Genomic DNA, 19,562 nt, shown 5'->3' on the forward strand with positions numbered 1-19,562 from the left:
GGTGTGTGTGTGTGTGGGGGTGTTAACTACACATCGGGTTAGAAAAAAAACAAGCACTCTGCATACACGTAAAGGGTATTTTTGATTCTGAAATATATTGATAAGCGCAGATATACGCAGAAGACGGTTACATTGTGACATTGGCGCCACAAGTTCACTTATTTGATGCATGCCAGGTTTTATGTAAAACGAACGTGTCTGTGTCTGATAAACCTTGTATACGTTTGAGTAATATAAAAGTATTGATATAAAAATCTATTTGTTAATAATTTTGTGTCAGCGTGCCGGCTTGAGACACTATTGAGACAGTGTTGTTTGACCACATATGTAAATTCTCCGATACGTAGATTCAACCTTTTCACACATTCTTTAGTCCAGTTAGTACCGAGGAGGTATGTTATCACCATTAGTCCCCCTCCTGAAACTCAAAAATACTACAGTCTTATGCTTCATCCTTCATGAAACCTGATTTATTTAAAGGTAAACAGGAGTCCAATTTACACCTAATCACCCTTCCCATAAATGAAAATGGAGGTAAAACATCCCATTGTTGCATGTAGTGTAGTTACATATGCTAGTAGAAACCTGTCAATACACCTCCAAAACTGTGGAGCTGGTTGTTTCATATTCTTTAAGGCCTGAACAAAAAACGTTCAGCCTCACCATTTGTAGCTGGATGTTAAGTTGCCCCTAAAGGTATGTTTGATGTTATTAGCTCTACAAAATGAATGAAATTCTTTAGATGTAAAAAACTGGAGGTCCATTGTCAATTTTTTCCCGGGAATGCCACGAGTGTAATTATTTTTAACATTATTGTACTAAGTGAATTGGTCAAATTTCATTTGTACTATTCAGGGCCACATCTATATGCATCTTCGACTGTCAAAAGAATTTTGGGCCCTAAGAATGGACCAGCATAATGTTGGCCATGCTGAACTAAGATATTTCCAAGGATGTGACTTTATTGGCTTAGGATTCAAATTTTGTAATGCACATCTCTGCACATCTTTATGTACATTCTATGTCGCATCAATACTTGGCCACCAAACAAAATTATGGGCATTGGACTTCCTTACAATTCCCTGATGGTCTGCATGTAAAATCTTCTAATACGAAGTGTAGTGGGCACTACTAACCTTGCCCCTCTCAATATGCAACCTTTTCAACCGAGAACATCCCCTGCATCTACAAAAGGTTTAACCTCAGCCTGGGATAACAGCACCTTACCAGATAAAACCTTGATAGTACCTTGAAAGTAATGGATCTTTCCTTGTGATAATGCAATCTGCTGGGAAGTAATAGGTAGTTGATGAGCATCTATCACCGTAATACAAGCTACTTCCTGAATATTGGGTGGCCTATCCACTGGCAAACGAGACGATGCATCTGCATTCCCCATATCCATGGTAGCCCTATGATCCACGATGTAGTTCTATGCAGAAAAGTACTACTGATCATTTTTGTAACCTAGCAGCTACTACTTTGGTTAATCCACATTTTGGCCCCACACTAATCGTAAACCATTGTTGAATATTAACTAACGTGAACGGTTTCTTAACATAAAGACAAATGTGGAACAGCTCTACTCCCATATACAAAAGCTAGTGCTTCTTTATCTGAGAATAATTCTAAATAATTCACATGCCTCAAGTTTCGTGTGCCGTCCTCCATGAACTAACACAGCACCTAAGGCTGCCTGTGATGCATCACATACTAATTTAACAGGTAAATCTTGGTTGTAATGAGTAAGAAATGAACTTGAGGTATTTTCTGCTTAATTCTATAAAATGAATTCTGGCAACCTTCGTTCCAATCACAATCGACATCTTTAGTTGTCCATCTGTACAGTGGGTTGCAATAGTACCAAATCCTTTACAAATTACAAAATTACTAGATCCATGAATGACTAACTTTTACATTTTTGGAATTTTGTTGCCTCTACTCTCATTTATCTTTAGTCTTATGAATTCTTTTTATCCAAACTTAAACCCTAAATACTCGAGAGGAAACCTGGAAAAGATGTTATCCTTATGGATCTTCATTCTATTTCCTTGGTTCAGTATAGTATGCTATTAACCTGTTTTGGTGATAACTCGTTTTTTCCAGCTACCAAGATTCATTACAAAGCAAAATACACCAGATAGTGCATTGGTTGAAGATCTTATCCATGGTTTGTTGCCAAATTGCAGGACTAAATGCTATACCGTCGGCAGTCTCTTTGGCTTGCATAATCCCAGTGTAGTAATTTAAAGTAAAATATTCTTGGAATTTCGTCCATTTCCAATTTTGGAATGCGCCTGAAAGGCAGTAAAGTGAAAGATTTGGGCAATTCAAAAAATATACTATGCGCCTCGATTCCTGCAAATTCCGGATTTTTCCTACGCTCATCTGTTTTGCCTCTGACAGACCCAGTTACTCTGTGGGAGCTCTTCAAGCGCGTAACACTCGAAGCAGAATAGGAGTCCATTGGTGAACGCCCGAGTGCAAGGCAGAATTCCATCTCCCTGGAGATATTAGAGGCCGTGTCGCATGGCTCGGCTGAATGGTAATAGTCTTGCGTTACTCCATGGTGCGTAGGGCTCGGACACTGCTGAGAAGGGACAAGGAACAGTTCATCAGGAATCTTGCTGAGGAGGTTGAAGGCCATTTCTTGGTAAACGACCTTCGCTCTGCCTACCAAGCCCTGAGAAAGCTGAACTCTAAGCCCTCCTCACATATGACCAGTCCGATCAGCAGATGGACAGATCATCTCAGATCATGTTGGGGTTTGTGAACGTTGGGCTGAGTATTTTGAGCATTTGTACCAGGTAGACCCTCCAACAAGTTAGTTTGGATGCAAGCGATGTCACAACACCTGTGCCGGACCCACCCATCAGTAAGGAGCCTCCTACCCTAACGGAGGTTAAAAAGGTGTGGTGGGTGTCTGTCGAACTTCTTACCTGTTAATTCAGGTGTGAGGCAAGGCTGTGTCCTTGCACCAACACTTTTCAACACCTGTATGGACTGGATAATGGGCAGAGCTCATAGCCAAAGTCAGTGTGGAGCAACACAAGGCAATATCAAGGAATCTTGACTTTGCCGACGATGTTGCTATCCTATCTGAGTCCTTGGAGTCACTGGTGGCGGCTCTTGATGCATTTAGCAATGTGGCGAAGCCCTTCGGCCTAGAGGTCTAATGGACCAAGACCAAGATTCAGGACTTCGGGGGCCTGTTAGGGGAACCCGTTCAGTCGATCCATGCTTGCAGAGAGGACGTTGAAGTTGGTTTTATATACCTTCGTAGCATAGTCCATCTCTCTGGGCTGTCGGTACCTATGCAGTAGGACCAAGCTGCATGTCTTCAAGGCCTTGATACTGCCAGTTTTGCTCTATGGAAGCGAAACCTGGACGCTATCCAGTGCCTTGGAGTCTCGCATTGATGCCTTTTGTAACAAGTCCCTTCGCCGGATCATGGGGTACAGTTGGCAGGACCACGTGTCCAACCAGCGGTTACACCTTGGGACTGGCATGGGACCTGTTACTTGCATAATCCAGGATCACCAACTCAGGCTATATGGACACCTAGCTTGTTTCCCTGTGGATGACCCTGCCCATCAGGTTCTCTCTGTGAGACAACCCTGGTTGGAGATCATGGCTTGGGCAGCTCGACGTCGACGTTAGCCCCTTGATGATGATGATGAAATAGCAACAGGAACTAACCTTTGCCCAAGCCTTCTCTGTTTGGGGAGACCTTCCGATACCTGAGGAAGGTGAGGGATGAACATCAAAGAATACATTTACCTGGGTTTATAAGTATGATATTCAGCTAAATGATATATATATATATATATATAATATATATATATATTGCGTGGTCACCATTGTGGGATGGTAAGGTAAGTCGGTAAATCAAATGCCAAGAAGTATTAGCAATGATTGTGGCTTGTAGCGCGGTATTCATATGCTGTACCATATTGTCATTTACAGTAATTCTCAAAGTACAAGTCGGACAGCATTTCCCCATAAAGTTTGTCGGTATTGGGCTGGTATTGATACAGCAAGGTAAAGTACATCATAATTTCTTAAGGTAATTACACCCAGGACCTGTAGGTTTTATAAATATGAGTGAGCACTACAGTATTTTAGGTCTAGCATAAGTGTAGACTACAGATCTTGGTGATGATCTCGTCACATAAAAACAGTATAGGGTTCGAACATTATCAGGTAAATTGTGAAATATATGGTATGCATCTTTAATATAATTTAGTTTAACATATGGTAATTTTTGCTCTCGTACTTATATTTAGTGAGTAACTGACAGCAAGAGAACTGGGTATTAGTTTTTTTCAATTTCTCTCTAGAATTATGCCAAGGCTTCATGTGTGAAACGAGCAGGCAGTGTATAGCCATGGATAAGGCATGTGATGGTGTGGTTGACTGCCAGTTTGGCGAGGATGAAATTAACTGCAGTTAAGTTTTAATTGTTTGATATATTGAAGTAAAATATGGGTATTCATTAATATTAAAGTGATAACCTGAGCCAAAATGTTCATTTATGAGACGAATATAGCACAGAATTTTGCTCAACTGCTTTAGTTGGCCTTGTATCTGCGGTTCGCCCCCCTACGTTGAGTGGGTTGCTGGACCTGTCAGAGCAGCGGAGTCCCATTGGGAGTTGATGCGTAAAGAAGGCATTTCATGGAGGCCAGTTTGTCTGGAAGGTGTTGCTACCGAACTGGTTAAAGAAATATGCCGTATCTCGGATACAGGTGAGTCTCCTTCAAACCAGCCTTGCGTTCCGTTTGGCACTTGGCAGCGCTGTGAAGCGTACAGTTTTCAACAGAACGTCTGTAGCACGATACTTGTTTCTTGTGTGGTGCACAAACGCTACGGTCGCGAGGGCTAGTACGCCAAGCAGGACATTGTCTGCAAACACTAATAATATAGAGTGTCAAAAAATTTATTTCGGTATGGATTCTATTATGATAACGGAATTGCTAATGGGCACATCTTGACTTGTATTTTATAACACATTAAGCTAACCATAGGATGTTAATGTTTAAAAACATGAGAGCATAGAGATATGAATATTAACCCAATCATAGTAAATGTGTTTAAACACGAAACTTAAAACACTCCGCTCATGTGGATCAATGTTTCATTTGAGCGTCACCGTAACTATAATAAACCTAGTGTTTGTAGCGCAGCACAAGTATTTCCATCGGAACGCAGGGCATGTAATAGTCAAAATTTCGGCAGTATCCTAATGATAGAGAATAGTGTGTGGATTTGTGTGTGTGTGTGGATTTGTGTGTGTGTGTGGATTTGTGTGTGTGTGTGGATTTGTGTGTGTGTGGATTTGTGTGTGTTTGTGTTTGTGTGTGTGTGGATTTGTGTGTGTGTGGTGGTGTGTGGATTTGTGTGTGTTGTGTGGATTTGTGTGTGTGTGTGTGGGATTTGTGTGTGTGTGTGTGTGGATTTGTGTGTGGTGTGGATTTGTGTGTGTGTGTGTGGATTTGTGGTGTGTGTGTGTGGGATTTGTGTGTGTGTGTGGGATTGTGTGTGTGTGTGGTGTGTGTGGTGGATTGTGTGTGTGTGTGTGGATTTGTGTGTGTGTGTGTGGATTTGTGTGTGTGTGTGTGGATTTGTGTGTGTGTGTGTGGATTTGTGTGTCACATTAACAGACGGAACCGGTGACCTCACCTCGCTCCCCCCACACTTCCTGCAGCTGGTACCCAACGGCACGCATCCAGTGGACGCTGACTGCTTGTGCCTGAGGATAGCCCAGTTTTACTCAGTTCGTGTTAAGCGGTCTATGTGATGATGTCAGTCCAGGCTCTGCCCTAAGAGCTGGCTGACCAGACGAGCAAACCCGCGCTCAGCGCTTCTACCTTAGACATCGTAACATGTCCTTTTTACATGTGTTGAGTCGTAAGTACGTCGACTACCATTTCTGTTCACCAACAGTCTCTTGCAACTGGTAGCAGGGTGGTCATTGCATCGTTTTTGGCTCGCAACATGAACACAGCCATGTGAGTACATATTTTGGGCCTTTTCATTTCTTTCCTCCTCTTCCCATAAATGTGTTAAGCCACATGTGCAGTCATTCTCATGCTGGGTATGTTGTGTAAAAGTGCTAAGTGACAGCAAATAGCACGTTCTCACACTATTCTTCTGACCTTAGATCGCATTACTGTGTTGATCACGGTATGTGGTTAACAAACATGAATATCGAGTAGTTAATTAATTTCTCCATTACTAGAGATTATATTGTTTCAGCTACAATGAATTTAACGCGTTCATGATTATTATGGGACATCATATGATTTTTATCTTGTTCTCTCCTCACCCTGACCTGACCACGCTCTTTCCTTCTGGTCGGTTAGAATATGGAAAGCGCCAAGAGATGACACTCGTTTTTCCGTAATTTTCCACAGGGTCTCCTCAGTGCCGTGTCAGTTATCAGTCCGACTGCTATATATAGTCGGGAACCAGATCATATACGTAAGGGCCAGATAGTAAGAGAAAAGATGGGTGTTTAAGTACCACTAGCCAGTTGTTTATATAAATTTGCGGTTTTTTAAAGTTCGTTTTTAATTAAATTTCGTCTTTTTTTCTTTTTGTGTTTTACTTGACAAAGATAAAGAAAGGAGAGGGAGACGTCAGTAGCGATCTGCATGGACCTGGCTTGAACTACCAACCGTCTCTGATATGAGAGTAGATAAGGGAAACATTTACTTGAACCGGTTGTCGTCACACAGAAGAAATAAATGTACGAGTCACTCGTCACAACTGACAAAATCATGGGCTAAGAGATAGGTCATAGATCTTTACACCGGCACTATGATAGAAACAAACCCTATTAATGAAAAGGTTTCATTGTCTTTTGCTCTGCTTGGATGAGTAAGGGGGTGTGCGTGTATGTGAGCATGGCACGTGTAAGCGACAGCGAGCGTGAATGAGTGAAATGAGTGACCTCACACAGAGAATGAATCACAAACACGAATATTAACGTTCAAGATTACAAAATGAGATAAATTAACAATGCTACCTATATAGAATTATTTCAACTACCACTTTGAATTCAACATTTAATGATATGCGACAGAATGTACACATTAGTGAATGGTGATGGGGGGAAAAAAATATTTGCAAGCTTTTTAGCAGGCAAAAATCTGAACTGCCGAGGTTGGCATGTCTAGCTATGCATGCTAGATTTCATTGACGTGTGGGGGATCCTATACCCAAAATTGTATACCGAGCCAGGAAAATCTATAAATAACCTGCTCTTTCCTACGTATCTGTGATAGGCGCTCGTGACATTCCCTACAGGTATCTGACTTATCACGAATCACATGATCTCTTTGGATATACCCAAAACATGCAATCGACTTCAAGAGGGTGAGAAGGGTGTCATTAATAAGCGAATAATGTGTGTATGTGTGTGCTAGCTTAAACTCTAGTCCTACATTAATTAACGGACGTAACTACTATCGAATGTCGGAACGGAGATCTATTAGGCGATTTACGCATCCCTGGGTTATCAGGCATCCCTGTGTGCCATGATAGGGGGGGAGATCCTATGCTATATTTAAATTAATAAATTTATATAAAATCCTGTTACATGCTCCATTCTAGCGCTGATAGTGTCACCAATAAGCAATGTAACGGTCCTACTGTTAATCCCCAAGGCGTCAAGAAAACAACCACCACCAAACTACAGGAAAAATGAGTGGTCCTCTCTTGACCCTTTCCTCGTCCCAACCGACCACACGCAAGTGTGTAGGGTCAGGTCAGGACAAGGGGAAGAACTAGATAAAATGAAATATTTGTGATAAGATAAAATCATGAACGCATTAAATTCGTTGCAGTTGAACCAACATAATTTCTCTTTATTAGATTTTATTAACAACTAAACTAATGAACAATATTCATGTTTGTTGACCACATAAAGTGATCACATGGTAATGCGATCTGAGGTCAGAAGAACAGTGTGAGAATGTGCCATTTGCTGTCAAAACCAACGGTTTAGCACATTTATGGAGGAGGAGGAAGGGAAAAGGAATAGAGAGGGGCCCAAAACGTGTACTCATGTGTCTTCGGGAGCGGTCGAGCGTTTTTTTCTTTTCTTTGGAAGCGGTGTGTTCGTGATGCGAGCCCAAAGGATGCAACGGCTCTGCTGCTACCAGTCTGTAAGAATCTATAAGAACTCTTGTACAGTGGCTAGCAGGGGTAGTGATATTGGTATTAAGGCTCTACTCTTTATTGATGAAGAGTACAGCACAGTAAGGGAACACACAAAATGTCTATGGGTGAAGTGGTGAGTGCGGGGTCACGTGTCAGGCCGACCCGCCTGAGGGCGAAGGCTGGGTCACGTGTCAGGCCGACCCGCCTGAGGGCGAAGGCTAGGCCACCTTCACCACCGTAGCTGGGCATGAACTGGACTAAGTTAGGCATACCGCGTAGGAAGTAGTGAGCACCCCGACACATGGCTGTGGCAGGAATAGTGAGACGCTGGGTGGTAATGTTGACAGTGCCCGGAGCTGAGGACGAAGTGGGTCACGGTCCTTCTGTTAAATGACCCCCTACACATCGTATAGCAAGTGTGTGTGTGTCTGTGTCTGCTGTTGTGTGTGTGTTGTGTGTGTGTCCTGTGTGTGTGTGTGTGTGGGCTGGTGTGGTTGTGTCTAGTGTGGTGGTCTGTGTGTGTGTGTCTGTGTGTGTGTGTGTGGTGTGTGTTGTTGTTGTTGGTGTGTGTGTTGTGTGTGTGTGTGTGTTGTGTGTGTGTTCTGTGTGTGTGTTGTGTGTGTGCTTTTTTTTTGTGAAAACATAACAAATTTTGTAAGTTTTCGATAGATTGGGCAAAAAAATAATTTCGTATCTGAACTACAGCATTCATGTCTCAGTTTATTCACGTTTACCTTTTTCAAATGCAGCAAGATTATTAATTACGAAGTGTTTTAGTTCTGACCCGATAGAAACCAGCCATAACACCACGGATCCCATAGATATTCTCTATGAAAGCGAAACGAGGTGGCCACGCACCAATCGAAGCACAGTCAACTTTCCGAGGAATCTGAGAGATGAACTTCCTTACTGGCGGGATGAAGCCGAGGCGCTAGACCAGGCCGTTGATCAGGGAGGCAGCCATGGCTTTCTAAGGTTCTTACAGGATGTTATTCAAAGAGGAGGATCTAATGGCTGCAAGGTAAAGGCAGTGGTATTTGAGGATTTTCATTGTACATGCTCAGTGCATGCACAGTAAAATTTTGTTAAATTTGTTTTTACAGAGTGAATTTAGATGTGGCGAGGAACGTGGGGGATTGTTCCTCGCTTCTTGTTCACACAGGACATTTTCCCGTCTGGAAGCTTGGTGGGGTGCCATGGGCAGGAGCGGTTTATGTGAACGGTCATTATAATGTGGAGCTACCCTTGTCCAGCCTTCCTGGGTTATAACCTCGGTTGGGTTGCATGTCTCAAATTGAGTAAGTAGATCCTAAATGCCAGTAACATTTAATAGGGTTAAATTCCGAAACCATGTCAGCCCATCTTCACTGTTCCCGCCTCACCAAGTCTCGGGTGGCTGTTGTAATGGGCTCCTGGGGGAAAACCGGAATCCAACCCGTTTTTTTGGAGTGCTTATGAACACGATCGTCGCGTGGACTACAAGACGGCCGTATCAAATTCAGATATAATGCTACTTCACCTTCAGGAAAGGATGCCTAAATCACATTATATCAATCATCTGTGTTTACCAAACAGGTATGTTTAAAAGTAGGCAGACTTATTAGTTTCATTATCTATCCCATGCCAGAGAAGGAGAGAGAGGGAAGGGCAGAGGGGCAGAGGGAAGGGCAGAGGGAAGGGCAGAGGGGCAGAGGGGCAGCGGGAAGGGGAAGAGGGGCAGCGGGAAGGGGAAGAGGGGCAGCGGGAAGGGGAAGAGGGGCAGCGGGAAGGGAAAGGGCAGCGGAGGGGAGAGGGGCAGCGGGAAGGGGAAGAGGGGCAGCGGGAAGGTCAAAATTGTTTGCATCTAGGCTACCCTGCCAAACACTGCCATTCCACAACCCAATACCCTCTATGTTCAGCAGTCTGATCAATGAAAACAATCGTGCAAATATGCCAATTGTGGTGGCTCGCATAATTTATAGGGGTTCTACCTACAAGTTTGAGTCCGAGATGGCAATTCTTAGATTAAATTTTAGCCTCGCTTTATGTGAGGTCAAACATGCAGACGATGGCTTTCTCGTACTCCCTAGTACTGTCCTTCATATTGCCCCTCCAGAAATGTTTCTACATCTCTCCAGTATCTCTTCCTCATCCCACTTCTGTCTCCTCCCTCTCCCAGTCTAAATCTTTTTCTATTCTAAATCCAGACACCCCAGTCTCCACCACTATTCTAGACACTCCAGTCTCTACCTCCCTGATATCTATCCCTCTTCCTTCTCACCCAACTCCTCATACAAGACAAGCTAAACATTCCACCCCATTTCCTACCACATCCTCGCCTACTTCAACCTCTCCCTCCACCCTCAAACGTCTATCCCCTCGTCTCCCCCCCCCCCCCCTCATAAGAACCTCCCCAACCAACTCCACTTCAGAAAACATTTAAAACTACCTAATCATGGCCCAAGATAACTTGCCTACACTTCTTCCATCCTCTAATCTCCCTGCTCCCATTCCTTCTACACCCAAAGTAACTGCCGAAAGCAATCCATCCTCCTACTTATACTCTCTTGGGAAAATATGGAGGGGGAACATATCTTGTGGTGGTGGTTTTGGGGGGGGTGGAGTGGGGTTTTTACCCTAATAAGGGGGGCAATTTCTGCAGGAACATTAGTTCCTGGCATGGCCTCCCAAGGGCCCTCAAGGGCCCTGTAGAGGAGTCAACAGAGGCTCAAGACGATGATGACTTGGCAATTAATGAATGAGTAGAACTCCTCTTGAAACAATGCAATTTGGGTTTGGGATTGAATGACAACCCAGATTGACCCAAAAATAATCATTTATTTGATGTTTGAGTGACGGGAAGTTTTAGGCCAAGTTTGCATCTTCAGTTCTATCTCCGGTCGCAATGGGCCCAAGACCCCGAAAGTGCTGGAAATCTTGCATATATCCAAGCAAAATCCCTGAAGGGCACTCTGAATGGATGGACATACCTCCCTTTGTTGGGCTCTGTGGTGGGTCAGGGCACAGTTTGAAGGAAACTGTAGATGGTTTATCTTGTGGAATACTATGTTCTTCCACAAAACCCAGAGTCGGTTTCCCCAAGAACTAAAACCCCAGTGATCATTTGAGATCCAAATGCCTTGCATTCCATTCGAAGATCATAACTTGGATAGTCCAAAAGCAGAGAAAATAGAAATGTCAGGGAACAAGGCTCAGTAGGGATACCTTCCTAGATATAGAATTTGTTATAGATATTTATAATCTCTCCAACCTTAACATTGTGTGGTGGCAACTCAACATAAATCTTACTAGTTCAAGCAGGGAAATGCCCCGCAAGCTGAGAAACTTCTTGAACTAAAAGAACTTGCTGAAGTAGATTTTAAGTCTCTTCAAATCATTATATGATTTTGGTTAAGGGAGTGGCATTCAATAGAACTTAAATACTTAAATACTCCAAAACTCCAAAAGATGAAAAGGCAGAACAAGGAGTAATTGGTGGATTAGTTGTCGGCTCCATATCATCCCAACAGACGTTGGGAGACGGATCCCGCCGGCTTATGTATTGGCCACACCCGACTACTACACCTATCTAGTCACATTCTGATCCACCCCCTATATTCCCTATATATAATGTCCCCTTTCAGTCCCACATTCTGTTGTCCTGTCCCATGCTTTGATGCAGTCCGTACCTCTGCTTTCCCTCCCTTCACCGACCTCACATCCTTACAGAATCTCATTTTCTGCTTTGACAACTGTTCTCCTTTCTCAAATGCATAAATATCCTTCACTTGATCGAATCCCCTTACCTAATTTTAAACCCTTAAACCCATTCACTCATCAACTCCTTTAGCCACCTTTAACTTCTAAACTTTCCAGATGGTTGACATAGAAAATAACAAACTAACTTCACTAACCTTTACTGTACCTTCCTATAGTGTTACATGATCTTAGATGTTTTGCTTGTAACCATTAACCATTATTATAGATTACAGAAACCCTGAATTTCCTGTGTTACAAAGCTGTATAGAAAGGCAGAAAATTCTTGAACATGCCTCTAAATACAGAATCTCTATTAAAATTACACTGATGGCTGGGGATTTTAAAAATGAGTCGGATATTTCGCCAATAGTAAACGTAGTAAAGCCTGCCTCCCAACAGCATCAGTTTTTTTCTGCAGATTTATGCCATCATGACTGCAGTCAAAATGATTATACTTTTGAAAATCGCTAGTTATATAAAGCACTGCACTAAAGGTGAAAGTTTAAACTACTTTCACTCACTGGTAAGAGAGATCCAGGACTGGCTGACACTGGTATCATCATGGAAAAAGAAACCCGTGCTAGCTAAACCCCTCATGTTGGTATTTCTGGATACGAGCTAGCAGATAAAAGGGCCAAGCTGCTGCTTCCCTTCCCACTGCTTTCCATTGGTTGAGACCAATGGAAAAGTGATTATCTAATAAACAGAAATTTGATCTTATTTGGATCACAAGCTTCAACAGAACAGAATGCTCTATGCTATCGCCAAGAGCACCAGAAGCCACTACTTATAGATTTTTTAGCTTTATAATATGAGCTATAAGGAACCACGGATATTTACATAAATATTTACAAAAAAACTTTACTTTAATTTCTCTGACATGATTATTGTTCATAATCTTTTAATTTTTAATAAACAATATATATATTTTTTAAATATGTAAGCTATTTAAAGAATACATAGGATACAAATTTAAAAATTTTTAAAATATGGGACATATAAAAAATGAATATGCCGTTAATGACTTAGATGTTGGCGGGCATTATCCTTCCAATTCCCCCTGGATACACATGTGCCCCTTTTGTCAGGAGGGAAGAGATCCGGGGAAGGGCATTTTTTCCTAAGAACTGATCTAGTTGCACTGAAACCGTCTCCTTTTGCAAATCCTTACATTACTCTACACTTTTTCACCGTTTTTGATCTAATCGCCTTTTAATCCCTATATTTCTGACTGGTATACGACTTGACAAACCTCTCCTTCTTAACCCTTTTCATTTTTCCCACCTTTTTATAGCCCTGTATAACTTTGATGCCGTGCATATTATTATACTTTGTAACCTTTAAACCATTTATTATTATTATTATTATTATTATTATTATTATTATTATTATTACCAGGGAGTGAATAGAACTTGTTTAAAATTTCCCTGCAGTTTGCCGGATGTACAACCAAACAGTTCTTGTGTCTTTGCTGGTTTGTCTGAAGATGATGATCGCCTCTCACTTGGGAAAAAAAATTTTCCCACACTGCTGAAACGTCCCAATCATGAAATTTGTATTGCAGACAATCTAAGCAAAGCTCCCTGCATGGTAGGTAACATTTTGATTAATTCTTATTTATTTGGGTTTTGCTAAAAATTCGGCAATGAAAACTACTGCATAGCAAGGAATATATAATACTTATATTTCCATGCTTTGAGATGTCTAAAACTTTTTTGCCCAACAGTCATCATGGGCAGGCGTAATTGCTTGTAGGACTGAATCGGGAGCTGATTTCCCTGTGGACAGGTGTGGGAATGTGGTCGCATGGTACATGCGATGGGAATAGCATCAGCCCATCCGCCATTCGTTGTTTACAAAGGAGAACCTAAATACCATCTTCAGAATCTTAGGTTTATTCATTTAAATGCCTTTTTGGTAATATTGCATTTTGGTAGTAAAAACTCGGCTAATATAGAAAACTAATTAGAATTCATGTTTGCGTTATTTGATTCGTATTTTTTTAATTTTAGAAATACTGTGTTAAACCCTCGTTTACATTTCAGCCACCCCAGACATGAGCATACCAACAGTCCCAGACTTTTGTAGAGTGACACATGCGCATCGGTGTCTGTATTGGACAGGATATGATGTGTGACATGAAGCTAGACTGCCCTGACCTTACTGACGAGCTTCCAACCTGCCCTGCACATCTCTCTCTCTGTACCCCTGAAAAAGAAATGGAAATTTGTGGTAGGAACTATAAAAGCTACTCTTTTTTTTTTGTATAATGTTTTGGGGGCCCAAGATGTTTTCCCACACATTTTTCCCTCTACATTAAATTAATCTGCATTATCTGCCCTAAATCTCTACTTCAAAAGTGCTTGCCAAATCCCCAAATCAACAACTTAGTGTTTTAAATATTTTTCCTTACATTGACTTTGTGAAGAGGGAATGATGCAGTGTCCTGACAAGGTTTGCGTTCCCTTCGACAAAGTGTGTGATGGCATTTCACACTGTCTTGATGGTTCTGATGAAGTGAAAATGCACATGCATCGAGGTATATATTACAAGGATGTTCGTTTTCCAATTTGGATACTGGATTTCAAGTCACTAAAAGTGTTCAGAGTACACTGACCTATTCATAATGATATTGATGTGTAATCAGAAAAATATTTAAATTTCTACTTCGATCAGCATCTGAGACGTGTTGGGCTTAAGGAAAGTGTGTGATGGGAAATTTTAGACTGCAATGACCAGGAAGATGGAAGTACTGTGGTTGCTCTGAATCCTCTAAATTTCGATGTTACAAGTGAGAACAAATTCTTTAGAATCTTAATGTCAATAAAGAAATAACTGATACATAATCATGCATGATAGTGCTTATTTTACCCCCCAATATATTCCTTACTGTAAAATTAACGAATCGTCTTCAACAGTTCGTCCTCACAGGCTTGCATTTATGATGAATTGGTGTGTGACGGTAAGAATGAATGTTTAGAATGGAGAGGATGAAACCACTGCATAGCTTGTCACCTTCGTTATTTGTGTCAGAGACGGTACTAGGGTAAGTTTAGTACAAGTGTTCTGTGTTCCACTTTGTAGGTGTAGTAAGCCTTTGATTTTTATGCAAATGTTGTATATTCACAGTTTTTCCACACGCAGCCGTGAAGGTTTTCTTCTGTTGCGGATGAGAGGACGCTGGTTTACTTACAGCAGAAAACACTGGTCAGAGAACACCTACCTATCTGGCCATTTGTGCCAGAATCTTGGGTATCCTAATGTCATCGCCACAATCACCCGCTCTCTTAGCATGGAACGGGTTTGATAAAAAATAGGCAAGGAATTTGACAGTTCTAATAATCCAGACTTGCCAAATTTGACACCAGTCGGCTGCTACCTAGTGAGAAGGAAAAAGCACATCAGTTGTATATGTTGTCTGTCTGAAGGGGGACCAGAAAAATAGATTCAACATTTTTAGCGCAGAAAAAAGCGTAGAAATTAATTTTAAAGTTTAGCTGTTAGAAAGAGTATTTTGTAAGTTAATGTTTTGTAGCAAATTTTATTAAATATTTTAATAGAAGACGTTGATATCCTTCATGACTTGCATGATCATCAACTTGCATGATCATCAAACTTTTCCCAAATTAATTATGAAAATCATGGCTACAAGAAATATCACCCCTTTAAATTTACATTGATTAATATAAAATGCAGTATTGAAACTGTTTTCGTAATGAGAAAACCTATAGGGCTGGCATGAAGCTAATTGGAGCAAGCCCCTCCTAGTGCAAAATTCAAAGAGAAGTAAGTATGATAAAATTCATGTCAAGAGGCTGAAGTAACTCGTAAATGAGTGCTTGTTTGAAATGCAGTTATTTATGAGTGGCATAAACATTTGATAACTTCTGACAGTCTGAAACAGTCTGCTGAGAATGGAGTTTTGAATTAATGATATTCGGCATCAGAAGCATATCTAGTCAGATTATATTTTGGGTTATCATGTTCAAAATATTAGTCATATTGTACATTTTTGGCCTTTTGTACCATCCAAACCCCTACCACTCTAATACTGTTCGTTAATGACTTTGAAACTTCCACAAGGTTTTGTTTGGGTAAAAGGGGGGGAAAAAGTACCTGACTACAACATGTATTGTTTATACACACCACTCTTCGCTTCGCAAGGATGGGGAAATTTTACATGTATTTACAGATTCAATCAAATTTTTATTACTTGCATTGTTCTTCGTATGAAAAGTGGAATATGTTTAAAGTTTGCATCTTATCGTATCCTCCGTGATGGAGCTCCATGTCCAAATCATACAACTGGATAATTCCAATAAATCACGGATGTTCACTTGATTTATTAATTGAAGTATATTAACAAATCAAGATAACTAGCATTTTCTCTATATTTTTAGACTTGTGAGGTTATCATAGACAAAAAAAAAAAAAAAAAAAAAAAAAAAATTGAAGACATTCATCGCACGAAGTCGAAACTGTCATGAGTCGGACATGTTGGAAATTCTTACCATGTCTTTTCCAGTGTCCGTCATGTTTGACTTCTAATCTTACCCATATAGTGAACATGTATTTGATGTTAATAAAGAGCAAAAACATTTTATGTAGCTATACAAGTTTTGTTTAAGAAAAATAGTAGTAGTAATTTAAAGAAAATAAATTCCCTATCTGGACTATGGGAAATATAACATGCTTTGATTGGCTGGCCAGAATGTAGCAAACCATGAAGGCATACATTGATAAAAAAACGGAATTTGAAGTTTTCAATAGGTTTCCCCACGAGCACCTAGTCAATGCAGAGTCCCTATAATAGCAGATTGGTTAAATCAGTGTCATTGAGCTACCCTGGTCTACTGGGGCCTCAATCGCGCCGTGATCCCTCCTTGTTATTATACCTCTCTAATAACGTAACTCTCTCTTTTTTTCGCTCATTGACGGTGACACGAGAATACTGCCTTCTCCTCAGACCTTTGCAGCTCTCTATCACAGGGTAAACTGATGGTAGGCCCGCAGTATCAGATGGGCACTTGGGGGTGCTGCTTATAAACTGTCAATTTCTTGTGGCCATCTGTGACCTACACAAGTTTGACTTTTGTATTCGTCTGTTTGATGTGCCTCTTACCTGTTGCCCCTTTGTAGCAAGGATTGGCAATACCAACACGGCTCCAATCCTTCGGTACACTGGAGAACGCAACAGGCTGACACGAGGGGTCGAGTGTAGGCTCTCGGTAACTTTGAAGAACACCCAAACCACCATCTACAACCTCCTCACTTTCTCTCCCTCTAAGTCCTTTTTCCCACCTTTTTATCACGCTGATTACCTGCACCCTCCCCGCTCCACTCCATATCTGATGACCCTATGCACTCCAATCACATGATTAAATAAAGATCACTATTAACGGGGGCCAGTCCCGAGCCGCTGGAACTCCCTCGCCCAGGCACTCTTCTTGACCGAAATTAGAGTACTCCGTTACTCCCCAACCCGGAGGGGTTTATGTTGCTCTCATTGAGGACAGCAAACAGGAAAGAGAAACTCTTCTCTGGCTCCACCACTGCTGAACTGGAAAATTTTAGGGTTTCACCTGTGTTCCCATTAGACTGCGAGCTAAACTCGCCTTATCTTAAAAAAGCTTGATAGACAGGGGGTTAGTGAAACCAACGAAGACATTGCTAATGATCATGGCATTATCCCCCCCTCATGCTTAAGTGGAAAACATCCATGTAATGAAACCTCTACAAGAAAAAAGCAAGATTTGCCACCATGCCACGGCAAACAAGATTAAAGAAGAGGGTATCTACCTCTTCAAACCATGTCCCCACCGTGGCAAATTGAATTTGAACGTTTCACCCCCGTTGAGTCAATCCATGAATTATGCATATGGGGCATCATTTTCAGTTGGAGTTTAGAAGAAAAAAAAAACGATGCTCTGAATACTGAAGCTGCATCAGCACCTTTAAAAAATGCCTGAGCTGTGGTGGGGTACACTCTACATTTGCAAACGGCTGCCTCATCTGAATAGAGGCTGTCAAAACCTCAAGAGAGAGGGAGAAAGAAAAGCTATAACACAGAAGGCAGTGCAGGCAACTACAAATGCATGGAAACCTCTCAAAAAAGAAAGAAAAAACAACCATAAAAGCAGAGCCCACATTGCATCTAGCCCTTTCCCCAACAACCCGTAGAAGGAAATCATGGTGTCTTGCTGCATGCACACCTCCAAAACATATAAACCCTGAACGAGGCTTTAGGAGCACGCCAGGAAGGCCCTAAAAAGGAATAACCTCCCTGCCCTCAACCTAGGGGAAGCCGACTCCTGGGGATCCTTAGGATGGTTCCAACACCCCCCCCCCCCTGTCAGAAAGCCCTCGGGGGACGGCCTCAAATATTAAAGCCTTGGAAACAGTTTGAGCAGATCTCTCCAACTTCCCTACGAACCCTGCAACCCCAGCTCCCGACACCTCAGTCAGGCCAAAAAAGCAGCAAGCTGTCCTAAAAGGGCCGTCAACCTCCAAAAGGGATCCCTTTACCAGCACCATACAGGCACTGCATAAAAAAACGCATCCAGTAGAGCTGGCAACCGCCAGACCTTTTGTGGGGGGGGTGATGGCCTGGAGAGGCTTAATGGATGGTACAGTGAAAGACCTAATTTTTCTGGAACAAGACAGAGAGGGAAAAAAAAAAAACGAATATTCAGACATAGGAAATTGAAAGGTCGACTCAGGGGGCTTTTCTCTAAGGAAGAGCAAATAACATGGTCATAGCTGCTAAACTACCTATGAAATCCTTGTACAGGGAAAAATCCTGGTAACCATAAAGGATGATGAAAGACTCTGACATTACCAAAATACATAATGGACATCTTGCCGTAACGATCAAGAAGCACACCGACACTATCGTATATCAACAGGGGATGTTACCCTCCAGTGATCACCTCCCACTAATATTAACCCTATCATGATCCCAACACAACCCCGAGAATCCTACAATATGCAAACTGGGAGGGATTTAACAATGGAAACACACACAATCGATCTCGAGGGCCAACCCACACACATGATAAACACCCGTGAACAGTGGTACAGACATACAGAAGTCAGACTGGCTAACATACCCAGAACAACCCAAACCATCCCCCCCCCCCACTACAGAGAACATCGTCTGAAATTGCTCAAAAAACAGTACAGACACAGCAACACGGGGCTGGGACGCACTACAAACGATACAGAGAACGCAAAATAACACAGGATGTTACAGTATGAAAAAAACAATGGAAAACCCTTCCACAAAAATCAGAACATAAGAGACCCCAAATGTTCTGGAGTTCCTTCAGGAACTCATGGGGGTCAGACACAGCCACATACATTTACAATGCACACCCACAGATATGGAGTCTCTCCACAGGGAATTCTGGCAACAGAATTTCCAGATTTCCCCCCCCGAGAACGCCTGATTCGACCACAAACCCCAGAGACCGAGGTCACACACTTTCTACAGCAACACAGAAAACCCAACTCTCCCAAAAACATTACTCTAAACAGTCTCACAGAGGACAGTCCCCCCTCCACACCTATCACCCCAGAAGAAATTGTTAACCCATTAACCAGGAGCAGCAAAAAAACAATCGTAGAACATCTGCCACCCAAATGACCACAGACTAGTC

At 41.9% G+C, this 19,562-nt stretch overlaps 1 protein-coding gene and 1 long non-coding RNA gene across 2 annotated transcripts in view; both read left to right on the top strand.

Moving 5' to 3' along the window:
* The first annotated feature begins 4,327 nt into the window (after positions 1–4,327).
* Positions 4,328–19,562, top strand: part of LOC119572554 — a 16,240-nt gene continuing 1,005 nt past the window's right edge. Inside the window, exons 1-3 of the mRNA XM_037919658.1 lie at positions 4,328–4,448; positions 4,576–4,748; positions 8,944–9,187. Coding sequence (XP_037775586.1) covers positions 4,729–4,748; positions 8,944–9,187 — 264 coding nt within the window. The 5' untranslated portion in view covers positions 4,328–4,448; positions 4,576–4,728. The remainder of the gene's footprint in view (positions 4,449–4,575; positions 4,749–8,943; positions 9,188–19,562) is intronic.
* On the top strand, positions 13,443–13,994 carry LOC119598854. The gene is made up of 3 exons (XR_005231030.1): positions 13,443–13,494; positions 13,631–13,796; positions 13,950–13,994. It is a non-coding gene; the product is annotated as an uncharacterized LOC119598854 (long non-coding RNA).

This window comes from Penaeus monodon, chromosome 4, assembly GCF_015228065.2.
Source record: "Penaeus monodon isolate SGIC_2016 chromosome 4, NSTDA_Pmon_1, whole genome shotgun sequence".
In the NCBI taxonomy this organism is placed as follows: Eukaryota; Metazoa; Arthropoda; class Malacostraca; order Decapoda; family Penaeidae; genus Penaeus; species Penaeus monodon.